Raw genomic sequence first — 12,532 nt, forward strand, 5'->3', positions numbered from 1 at the left:
AGTGGCGCTGAGTCCCTGGACGGCTGGCTGGTCTTGGAGAGTGCGGAGTTCGGGCAGCGAAGCTCCTGGGTCTTGGAGGGGAGGTGGTCTGTTGCCCTAGTGGGGTCTGCGGAGAGGCCCCTATCCCCTCCATCTTTGTTCTTGACCCTTTCAACAGTCTGAAGCATTTCTTTTTCTTTTCTTTTCTTTCTTTCTTTTTTTTTGGAAACGGAGTCCCGCTCTCTCTCCCAGGCTGGACTGTAGTGGCGCGATCTCGGCTCACTGCAACCTCCGCTTCCTAGGTTCAAACGATTCTCCTGCCTCAGCCTCCCGAATAGCTGGGATAACAGGCACGCACCATCACGCCTAGCTAGTTGTTGTATTTTTAATAGAGATGGGGTTTCACCCTGTTGGCCAGGCTGGTCTCAAACTCCTGACCTCAAGTGATTCGTCCGTCCGCCCGCCTCGGCCTCCTGCAGTGCTGGAATTACAGGCGTGAGCCACCGCGCCCGGCCAAGTTAAGCATTTCTAGCTGTCGGAGGCCTCAGTCTTCCTGTCTGTCCAATGGGGATGTGATTTCGGGGACCTCTTACGGGTCCTTGTAGTCGCATAGTGGCCCTAGCGCTCTGATTCCCCTTTCTTCCGCCGCGGTCATGCAGGGCTCTGGCTCTTCGTCCTCTCCTGCCGAGATGATGAAGCCCCCTGAGGTAGAAAGGCTCCAGAGTTCTGACCTCGGGGCCCTTGGTATCTGCAGCGTCGCTGCGGGCAGCTCCCTCACTCCTGAATCACCCCCAGCTGTCGCGTCCTGGGGCTGCGGCCCCCGGCGCCTGAGGTCTGTCTCCTGGCGATCCCGCAGGGGGCGCCCCAGTCCGAGCGCGCCGCCCTCGGGGAGGCGGGAGGGGAGCCCGGGGCGGGCGAGGGCGGGGGTGTCCCGGCTATAAAGCGTGGCCGCCTCCCGCGGCGCTCGGGACAGCCGTACCCCGGGCGGTCGGACGGGCGGGCGCCGGTGGGAGCTCGGGCCGTGCCCGCTGAGAGATCCAGAGCGCTCCGTTCCCCCGGGGCCGGAGCGGGGGCGGGTGGGGGCGCAAGCCCGGGGGATGCTGGGCTCAGTGAAGATGGAGGCCCATGACCTGGCCGAGTGGAGCTACTACCCGGAGGCGGGCGAGGTGTGTCCTCGGGGATGGCGGAGCGGGAAGTTGGGGGCAGGTATCGGGGTGTGGGCTCACATGGAGCAGGGACTGGTTGTGGGTTCAAATGGAGGCAAAGGCGTCTACTTGGGCAGCCGAGGAACTGGGAACACGGAGACCAGGTGTGGAAGTCAGGGACCCGGGACGAGGCATGGATGGGAGCGCTGTTTGGGCAGCCTCGCCGCGGCCAGGGCTTAATGGAAGTCAGGAAAATTTAGCCAAGGGTCGGGTCACACCTTAAACTTGGGAGCCGGGTGTTGGAGCCCCAGAAAGCAAGGGATTTATATGTACAAACCAAAGATAGGAATCAGAGTTCCAGGGTAGGGGACAGACTAGGGGGTTTCAGGATGTGAGGTTCAAAGTTGGAGGGAAAGAAAGACTAAAAGATGGAGGAGGAGTCACCATTAAGGGAAGACTGAGGTGGGAGCTCAGGGCCAGCACACAGTGTTAAAGAACTGGGGTTCGGAGGTAAGGATCAGCTGGTAATCTAAGGTAGGGTCAGAAAGAGGGATTGGTGCTCAGGGGTAAGAGATGGGGGCGCTCAGAGATGAAGCTTCGTTTTTGGAGTCTGAAATAACAGGTGGCTTAGAGTTGGGCATCTGGGAGCAGAAGATGTAGCCATCAGCATTGGCAGGAGAGGGGCCGATCTCCACCCCCCCATCCCTACCCATGACCCTCCGCAGGGACTCCCCAAGTCGGAAGATGGAGAGTTTTAGATTGTGCACCTTCCCCTGCTCCCTGCCAGTCCAGCAACCTCCAGCTATTGCTAAAATTCCCATCCAGTCTCACCTCAGACAAGGCTTCCCTGGAGTGGGGGGTGGCGGCATATTCTAATCCCCTCACCTGGACAGACAGAAAGTCCTTCCTCAAGTCTGACCCCCATTCGTCTTGCTGCAACGACCCCTACACCTTAGCTACCTCACTCTATAATCAACGTTGTGAGGTTGTGGGGGCTGGGGGTTGGGTTCTTGGTCTGATAATTATGGGGGTCTGGACACTTGGACTTCTAACCTGGAAGGGGACTGTGGGCTTGAGGTGGGGTGTGGGGCAGGAATGGCTAGGTTCTCCAAGGAGTCAAGATCTGGTGGCTGCGGGGGCCCCAGTGTGCCTGAGTCTTGGGTCTGGGGCTCGAAACTGTAGGGTGGGACTCCTGGATCCCCAGGCCTTCAGGGCTGGGCAAGGTGCCTGGGAAGGGCCAGTCCTGGGTTTGGGGAGGTGTGAGGTGCACGTGGAGTGGGGCAGGGCCAACAGGGAAAGGGACTGGGAGTGTTGAGAGGTGGAGGCAGGGTGGCTGGAGGTGTCAGTTGTGAGATGCAGAAGGCAGAGACCCAGGTGGGAAATGGAGGGTTCCAGGTAGTGGGGGTGATCCCAGCTGGACCTCTGCAGAACTCAGTCTGGGGACCTGATTTAAGGGAACCACCTACAGACCAATTGTACAAACCAACTACAGTTGTTTTGGGGGCACATCTTAAGTAAATGATGGGAGTCTAGGCAGGAGGAGTTGATATTTGGGGCACAGTCTGAATAGATCCAAGTTTAGGGAACAATTTGTATGGAAATTGTGTCAGAAATTGAAGGAAAGCCGGCACAGTGGCTCACACTTGTAATCCCAGCACTTTGGGAGGTCGAAGTGGGAGGATCTCTTGAGCCCAGGAGTTTGAGGCCAGCCTGGGCAACATAGGGAGACCTTGTCTTTAAAAAAAAATTTTTTTTTTAATTAGTCAGGCATGCCTGTAGTCTAAGTTACTTGGTTGGGAGGCTGAGGTGGGAGGATCACTTGAGGCTGGGAGTTCGAGCTGCCGGGAGCTGTGATCGTATCACGGCACTCCAGCCTGGGTGACAGAATGAGACCCTATCTCAAAAAATAATAATAATAATAGTAGAGGGACAGTCTGGAGGTAATCAGCATTTCAGGGCATATTTTGGGAGAGTCAGTATTTGGAGGAATGGAAATGGTTGGGTGATACTGTCTGAGGCTCTCCCCAGCCTTCCCATCAGATAAGCCCACCTCTTCCCCTTGGGTCAGAACAATGGGGAGAGAAATACCTACACTCAGCCAGCAACTAAGAGCTGAGAGGGTCCCCAAACCACTTCTTGCCCATAGCACCCTCCCGCTTGGGGTGACGTTAACACTCAGGGCAGCTTGCTGTCTGGAAAGAACTTGGAAAGTTACCATCCTGGGATATCCCTGTTGGCCTCAGGTTCTTGCAGATCAGCTGGTCCAGCTGCTCCCCCGTTTTAGAGGTGGTTAACTCTGAAGCCCCGCACGCAGAATGCTGGGGTGCTGGGTTGGGTCTGGGACTAGAAACTTGGCTTCTGGCTTCACCCTGCCTTCCTCTGCTCCCTGTCACACCCTTCTCCAGAGACAATAAGGAAATGAAAGAGGAGAAATTCCAGTCTCCTGGTGTGGGGGTGCGGGTCCCCCAAGGGCTTCCCCCCAATCTCAGCCCCACCCTGTCAGGGGAGATCCGGCTCAGACCCGGACACCAGGGGTTCATCCCAGCCCCGGGGCGTGGGAAAGCCTAGGGTGGATTAGGGCAGCTGGAGTGCTTGAGGTCGGACCTCAAGGAGGACTTCCGGGTGGGTGGGGAGCCAGAAAGGAGGGCCCTGGGGTCCCTGTCTGTCTTACTCTGCAATACCAGAGAGCCTGACTGGGTTGCAGAAATGGGGGGTGGAGGTATAGGGGGATTTGGAAACTCTGTGGACTCCTCTAGTCCATCACCTTCTCACCTCATCCCTTTTCTTTTTCTGGGGAGGGGACCCGAAGCCACCAACCAGCGGGAGAGCCTGCATGGGGGAAGGGAGTAACTGTGGCTGCAATTTCACTGTAAGACTTGGGGTGAGGGGGAATGGATTTGTTGAAGGGAGGGAGATAGATAGATAGATAGATGCATGGATGGATGGATAGATAGATTGATAGTAAGATGGTGGCTCGTCATGGTAGCTCATGACTGTAATCCCAGCACTTTGGGAGGCCGAAGAGGGTGGATCACTTGAGGTCAGGAGTTCAAGACCAGGCTGGCCAACATGGTGAAACCCCATCTCTACTAAAAATACAAAACTTAGCTGGGCATGGTGGTGCATGCCTATAATCCCAGTTACTTGGGAGGCTGAGACAGGAGAATTGCTTGAACCCAGGAGGCGGAGGTTGCAGTGAGCCGAGATGGAGCCACTGCACTCCAGCCTGGGTGACAGAGTGAGACTCTAGCTCAAAAAAAAAAAAAAAAAAAAAAAGACAAGAAGATGGGCTGAAGGAGGAAGAAAGGTGGGAGTTGGGGGTGGGAGGGGAGTGGGGTAGAGTCGGGTAGTGAGAGAGAGTGCCCAGGAAGGGAGAAAGAGATGGAAGGATGGAGAGAGAGACAGGGGCCGAGATGGAGGGGAAAGAAAGATGGGAGAGGACTCGGGAGGGGTCGAGGGTGGGCAGGAAGAGCAAAAGAGGTTAGGGTGGAGACAGAAGGGAAAACAATGCGGGGGTGGGGAGGGAGATGGGAGAGGGGAATATGGGTACTAGTACTGAGACAGGTAACACAACGGCAAAAATAGCCAACAGAGATTCAAAGAGACATGATGAAAGAGTTCCTTGGAGAGACATGAAAAGGAAAGAGCAGAGGATTTCTCGACTGGAACTCAGACTTAGGGTTGAGTTGGTTGCCTCCACTCTCTGATTCCCTAAGCCACCCTGGCCAGACTCGTTTCTCTGGACCTTGTGACCTGCAGAAGCTTACAGTGGTAGGGCCAGACATGGTGGCTCATGGCTATAATCCCAACACTTTGGGAGGCCGAGGCAGGAGGATCACCTGAGGTCAGGAGTTCGAGACTAGCCTGACCAACATGGTGAAACCCTGTCTTTACTAAAAATACAAAAATTAGCCGAGTGTTGTGGTGCGTGCCCGTAATCCCAGCTGCTCGGGAGGCTGAGGCAGGAGAATCGCTTGAACCTGGGAGGCAGAGGTTGCAGTGAGCTGAGATTGCACCACTGCACTCCAGCCTGGGCGATACAGTGAGACTCTCTCTTAAAAAAAAAAAAAAAAAAAAAAAGCTTACAGTGGCAGGAGACTAGGCAGTATCCAGTTAACTCACATTTGGTGGCTCTAGCCAGTGCTGTATATAGCAGCATTCCCCCACCCACGCAGTGCCATGAGACCCCAGGCCTCGGAGGAGGCAGTGGGGAAAGGTCCAGGTGGAGAATGGGGCAGAGAGGATGGGAGACAGTGGTTGAGAAGGGATAAGTAGATACAAAGAAAGAAACAACCTTCCAGCATGCCTATGTTTTCCTGGCGTGTTCTGTTCACTGTTGTGTTCCTGCTAGACTGTTGGCACCACGAGGGCAGGCATTTCTGTCTGTCTTAGTCACTGCTTTTATTTTATTTTATGATTATTATTTTTTGAGATGGAGTCTTGCTCTGTTGCCCAGGCTGGAGTGCAGTGGCACGATCTTGGCCCACCACAACCTCTGCCTCCTGGGTTCAAGCAATTCTCCTGCCTCAGCCTCCCTAGTAGCTGGGATTGCAGGCATGTGCCACCATGCCCGGCTAATTTTGTATTTTTAGTGGAGATGGGGTTTCTCCCTGTTGGTCAGGCTGGTCTCGAACTCCCGACCTCAAGCAATCCGCACCCCCACCCCCCCACCTCAGCCTCCCAAAGTGCTGGGATTACAGGCGTGAGCCACCGCACTTGGCCTAGTCACTGCGTTTATAGCGTGACCCGGAACAGGTCTGGAGCCAGACTGCCTGGTCGTAGAATCCCAGTTCTGCCCCCATTCTTGCTGTGTGACCCCAGCAACCTCTCTGGGCCTCAGCTAGCTCAGCTGTAAAATGGGCATCATCATAACACCTCCTCCCATAGTATGGTTGTCAAGATTAAAGGAGACCATTCTTGTGAAGTGCTTGGAACAGCACCTGGCATGGAGCAGCTAACTGATAAATATTGGTTGAATGAATGAAAGAATATACAGAGGGTTACTTAGGAGGCACTGCAAGATCTACCGTGTTCCATTGACCTAGGATGCACCTTTTCCCCCCATTTGAACATTTCCAAAAATGGGATGCATTTTACAGTCAACAGTGTCCTGTGATTTTAACTGAGTGTTTTTCCCATTTGTATTAATATATAAAGTAATGCTGCAGCTTCCAGAGAAGTCTTAGATTTGAAGATATATAGTAAATGGATAATATTATTAGGTTGAAAAGTGATTTCTGATATTCAAACACTTTTATGTATAAATACAGTAATTTATTTTTATTTATTTTTTTTTTTTTTGAGACAGAGTCTTGCTCTGTCGCCCAGGCTGGAGGGCAGTGGTGCAATCTCGGCTCACTGCAACCTCCACCTCCTGTGTGCAAGCAATTCTCCTGCCTCAGCCTCCTGAATAGCTGGGACTACAGGCACCCGCCACCATACCTGGCTATTTTTTGTATTTTTAGTAGAGACAGGGTTTCGCCATGTTGGCCAGGCTGGTCTCGAACTCCTGACCTCAAGTGATCCACCTGCCTCGGCCTCCCAAAGTGCTGGGATTACAGGTGTGAGCCACTGTGCCCAGCCTAAATACAGTAATTTTATAAGCTAAAAGATTGAAGAGAGCTACACATATATGTTAGATATGTTAGATTATTACAGAGTTATAATAACTTTTTTTTTTTTTTTTTTTTGAGACAGAATCTCACTGTCGCCCAGGCTGGAGTGCAGTGGCATGATCTCAGCTCACTGCAAGCTCCGCCTTCCGGGTTCACGCCATTCTCCTGCCTCAGCCTCCCAAGTAGCTGGGACTACAGGCGTTCGCCACCACACCCGGCTAATTTTGTTTTTGTATTTTTAGTAGAGACGGGGTTTCACCGTGTTAGCCAAGATGGTCTCGATCTCCAGACCTTGTGATCCACCTGCCTCGGCCTCCCAAAGTGCTGGGATTACAGGTGTGAGCCACCGTGCCCGGCCTATAATAACTCTTTATGATTACTAAAATTGAGAACTGCTGATTTACCTAATAAACCAGCAGTTATTAAATGTTTTGGTCTCAGGACCACCCCCCCTCTTTTTTTTTTTTTTTTTTTTTGAGATGGAGTCTTGCTCTGTTGTCCTGGCTGGAGTGTGCAGTGGCATGATCTCAGCTCACCGCAGCCTCAGACTCCTGGGCTCAAGCGATCCTCCTGCCTCAACCTCCCGAGTAGCTGGGATTACAGTCCTGTGCCACGATGCCTGCTGATTTTTGTATTTTTGGTAGATACAGGGTTTTGCCACGTTGCCAGGCTGGTCTTGAACTTCTGACCTCAAGTGATCCACCCTCCTTGGCTCCCAAAGTTCTGGGATTACTTTGGGAGGCTAAGGCAGGAGGATTACTCGAGGCCAGGAGTTTGAAAACAGCCTGGGCAACATGGTGAATCCCCGTCTCTACTGAAAATACAAAAAAATTAGCTGGGTGTGCAGTGCATGCCTATAATCCCAGCTACTTGGGAGGCTGAGGCAGGAGGATCACTTGAGCCCCAGAGTTTGAGGCTACAGTGAGCTGCGATTGCACCACTGCACTTCAGCCTGAGTGACAGAGTGAGACCCTGTAGGAAAAAAAAAATTATTTAGGAGTCCAAACAGTTTCTGTTGATGTGGGTTATGTCTATCTACGTTTACAGTATTTACAGTTAAAACTGAGAAATATTACAAACATGTATTAATTCATTTAAAAATAGCAATCATTTGTTAGTGTAAAAGATTTTTATTAAAAAAACCAAATTTCAAAAAATTTAGTCAAAAGAGCGACACTGTTTTTTTCCATTTTTGCAAATCAAGTCTGGCCCAGTGGAAGACAGCTGGATTCTCCTGGTTGCTTCTGCATTCTCTCTGTTGGAATATCAACACCCTCTGGAAAACTCCACTGTACACTTCATGAGAAAGAGAGTGAAAAGGGCTAATAATAATTTAGGATTGCGGGTGTGGTGGCTTATGCCTGTAATCTCAGCACTTTGGGAGGCCGAGGCGGGCAGATCACGAGGTCAGGAGTTCAAGACCAGCCTGGCCAACATGGAGAAACCCCATCTCTACTAAAAATACAAAAAAAAAAAAAAAAAAAGCTGGCGTGGTGGCACACACCTGTAATCCCAGCTGCTCTGGAGTCTGATGCAGGAGAATTGGTTGAGCCCAGGAGGCGGAGGTTGCATTGAGGTGAGATCACGCCACTGCACTCCAGCCTGGGCGACAGAGCAAGACTCTGCCTCGAAAAAAAAAATAGCATTATTTTGAAAATAGTTTTGACTTCGTGGACATCCTCAAAGGGTTTCAGAGACTCCCCTGGGAGTCCCGAACCCTGGAGAATCACTTAAAGGATGATGTTGAGTGTATGGGAGCATGGTGGGTGGGAAAGCAGGGGGCAGAAAGGGCGTGTCCAGGGAGTGAGGAGAGACCTTGAGAGACTGCTTTCTACAGATAGAGGTAATGATGGAAGGGATTTGTAGAGAAGGCAAGATGGACAGACAGATGGACACTCAGTGGGTCCTGGGATCCTTTGCTGACCAGCAGAGTGGAGCCCCACTGACCCCTCCTTTCATCTTTCCCCTAGGTCTACTCTCCGGTGACCCCAGTGCCTACCATGGCCCCCCTCAACTCCTACATGACCCTGAATCCTCTAAGCTCTCCCTATCCCCCTGGGGGGCTCCCTGCCTCCCCACTGCCCTCAGGACCCCTGGCACCCCCAGCACCCGCAGCCCCCCTGGGGCCCACCTTCCCAGGCCTGGGTGTCAGTGGTGGCAGCAGCAGCTCCGGGTACGGGGCCCCGGGTCCTGGGCTGGTGCACGGGAAGGAGATGCCGAAGGGGTATCGGCGGCCCCTGGCACACGCCAAGCCACCATATTCCTACATCTCACTCATCACCATGGCCATCCAGCAGGCGCCGGGCAAGATGCTGACCTTGAGTGAAATCTACCAGTGGATCATGGACCTCTTCCCTTACTACCGGGAGAATCAGCAGCGCTGGCAGAACTCCATTCGCCACTCGCTGTCTTTCAACGACTGCTTCGTCAAGGTGGCGCGTTCCCCAGACAAGCCTGGCAAGGGCTCCTACTGGGCCCTACACCCCAGCTCAGGGAACATGTTTGAGAATGGCTGCTACCTGCGCCGCCAGAAACGCTTCAAGCTGGAGGAGAAGGTGAAAAAAGGGGGCAGCGGGGCTGCCACCACCACCAGGAACGGGACAGGGTCTGCTGCCTCGACCACCACCCCCGCGGCCACAGTCACCTCCCCGCCCCAGCCCCCGCCTCCAGCCCCTGAGCCTGAGGCCCAGGGTGGGGAAGATGTGGGGGCTCTGGACTGTGGCTCACCCGCTTCCTCCACACCCTATTTCACTGGCCTGGAGCTCCCAGGGGAGTTGAAGCTGGACGCGCCCTACAACTTCAACCACCCTTTCTCCATCAACAACCTAATGTCAGAACAGACACCAGCACCTCCCAAACTGGACGTGGGGTTTGGGGGCTACGGGGCTGAGGGTGGGGAGCCTGGAGTCTACTACCAGGGCCTCTATTCCCGCTCTTTGCTTAATGCATCCTAGCAGGGGTTGGGAACATGGTGGTGGGTATGGCTGGAGCTCACACCACGAAGCTCTTGGGGCCTGATCCTTCTGGTGACACTTCACTTGTCCCATTGGTTAACATCTGGGTGGGTCTATTACTTACTGTGATGACTGCTGTCTCAGTGGGCATGGTGTTGATCCATGGGGTACTGTGATAACCACCATGGATACATTTTGGTGGCCCACTGGGTACTGTGAAGACTGGTACATTGATGGATGTTATTGGCTAATCCACTGCATGGTTTGATGGCCACCATCTCGGTTGGCCCTTTGGGTGTGATGGTGATAGCATTTCAGTGACATCTTCTTTGGCCCCCCCCATTAGGTGCTGTGCCCACTTCTTTTTTGGTGTACTTGGCACAGTAGGTGCCAAGTTGGCCACCATTCTGTGTAACACCTTTTTTGGCCCATTGGGTGCTTTGATGGACATCATACTGGGTAGGTGACAATGTCAGTGGGCCACGATGTGCCATGATGGCTGCTGCAGCCCCGTGTTGGCCATGTCGTCACCATTCTCTCTGGCATGGGTTGGGTAGGGGATGGAGGTGAGAATACTCCTTGGTTTTCTCTGAAGCCCACCCTTTCCCCCAACTCTGGTCCAGGAGAAACCAGAAAAGGCTGGTTAGGGTGTGGGGAATTTCTACTGAAGTCTGATTCTTGCCCGGGAAGCGGGGTACTGGCTGTGTTTAATCATTAAAGGTACCGTGTCCGCCTCTTACTGAATGTCTCTTTTCCTTGGCCAGTGGGCCCTGTGGGGCTTGAACACCTGAATTTCTGCTCCTCTGTCCCTTCTGTTTCCTGCCCCTAAGAGCTGGCTGCCTCTGGGGGAGGAGTTGGGGGAGGCATCGACCTGACCTTTGGCTCTTTGCTGTCCCTGACCCCAAGGACAGTTTGCTCACAGATAGCAGCCCCCGCAGCAGTGGGGCCAGAGCAGCAGGGGGAGGTGGCTCTGCAGTGACCAAGGCCATCTCCCCACCCCCACTTCTCAGACATACACACAGACCTCTACCTCTGAGGCTCTGCAAGCCTAATGGCCGAATAATCTTTGGCTAAGCTGGGGAGGAGGAAAAAGGACAGATGAGGTGTCAATTCAATGACTGGAGATCGTGCACATGTTGGAGTTTATCTGCGTGTGTGTGTGTGTGTGTGTGTGTGTGTCCTCTGTGTGTCATAGGATAGCACTATGCCTATTGGGGTCCTCATGGTCTACCACAGGGTGTTGTCTGTTGTCAGTATCCCTTGATTGTGTAGGTTTGTGTGTCTGTTCATACCCTGGGTATATGCTTACTTGCCCTGGGTGGCTGGGAATATCAGACTCTTGTGTATGGTTTTTTTTGTTTTTTTGAGACAGGGTCTCGCTCTGTTGCCCAGGCTGGACCGTGTGGCATAATCTTGGCTCACGGCAACCTCCACCTCCTGGGTTCAAGTAATTCTCTTGCCTCAGCCTCCTGAGTAGCTAGGATTACAGGTGCCCACCACGACACCTGGCTAATTTTTGTATTTTTAGTAGAGACAGGGTTTCACCATGTTGACCAAGCTGGTCTCAAATTCCTGACCTCAAGTGATCCGCCCACCTCAGGCTCCCAAAGTACTGGGTTTACAGGCGTGAGCCACTGTGCCCTGCCTTTTGCGTATGTCTTTATTGTGTTGTGTGTGTGGTTCTCTGTGTACACTTATCCCTGGGTCCCTCTGGGTCTCACACTGTGTTACGTGTGTGTCTATATGCAATTCTCTACCTAACTCACTGCCTCAGAGAGTGCGTGTGTGGAACGAGATGCATATGGCAGGGCTGGCTGTTCTTGTGTGTTCTATGTGTGTCTCTGTGAGTCCGTGTATGTCTGCATGCTTAAAAGAAAACATGTAGTCTGGGTGTGGCAGCTTATGCCTGTAACCCCAGCACTTTGGGAGGTCGAGGTGGGCGGATCACTTGAGGTCAGGAGTTCGAGACCAGCCTGGCCAACATGGCGAAGTTGGCCTAAAAATACTCTACTAAAACACAATAATTAGGCCGGGCATGGTGGCTCACGCCTGTAGTCCCAGCTACTCAGGAGGCTGAGGCAGGAGAATTGCTTGAACCCAGGAGGCAGAGGTTGCAATGAGCCGAAGGTTGCAGTGAGCCGAGATTGCACTGCTGTACTCCAGCCTGGGCGACAGAGCAAGACTGTCTCAAAGAAAAAAAAAAAAAAGAAAGCATGTGTGTTTGTGTGTGTCTGATGGCTGCCTTTGCTGTGTACTTGTCACTGTTGCATTTGCATCTGAACGTGTGTGGAGAGTAGGCTGGCCTGGTGTCTGTCACTTTTGCAGGAGAGTGTGCGGGGAAGGAACTGTGTCCTCCTTCAGCCACTGTGAGCCTCTGGGTTTGGGATCTGTGTTTCTGTCCCCCAGGTCTCTCCTGTGACTCTGAGTCTGCCTGTCTGTTGCTCAGATTGGCTGTCCCAGAAACACAACTGTGCACCTCCCACCTCTCCTTTCAGAATGGAAACTGAGGCCCAGATGGGATGGGACTGGGCTAAGGTCATTCAGCGGGGCTGGAGTGAGTGGGCAAGGTTGATCTGATTCTGTCTTTTCCTTACCTGTCATCTGCCTTTCCTGGTTGCTGGCTCTCTGGTTGCTCATTCATTTATTCAGTCAGCCAGCCAGCCATTCAGTCATTTGAAGACCAAAGACTTTGTCTAATCCACCTGTGTGTGTGTGTGTGTGTGTGTGTGTGTGTATGAGCGCACACGTGCATGCATGCACACCAGTGTGACGTGTCTTTCAGTTTCTGTGGGTCCATCTTTTTCCTTGTCTCTTAGTGTCCTTTTTTCCTCTTTTTCTT

The 12,532-nt window shown here is 52.9% G+C and overlaps 1 protein-coding gene across 1 annotated transcript; it reads left to right on the top strand.

Moving 5' to 3' along the window:
* Nucleotides 1-41: 41 nt before the first annotated feature.
* FOXA3 (forkhead box A3) lies at nucleotides 42-10,432 on the top strand. The gene is made up of 2 exons (XM_003817503.6): nucleotides 42-1,145; nucleotides 8,710-10,432. Exons 1-2 carry the CDS (start codon nucleotides 1,077-1,079, stop codon nucleotides 9,691-9,693), a joined length of 1,053 nt encoding a protein of 350 aa, XP_003817551.3. The 5' UTR covers nucleotides 42-1,076; the 3' UTR covers nucleotides 9,694-10,432.
* The last annotated feature ends 2,100 nt before the right edge of the window (nucleotides 10,433-12,532 follow it).

This window comes from Pan paniscus, chromosome 20, assembly GCF_029289425.2.
Source record: "Pan paniscus chromosome 20, NHGRI_mPanPan1-v2.0_pri, whole genome shotgun sequence".
Lineage (NCBI taxonomy): Eukaryota > Metazoa > Chordata > Mammalia > Primates > Hominidae > Pan > Pan paniscus.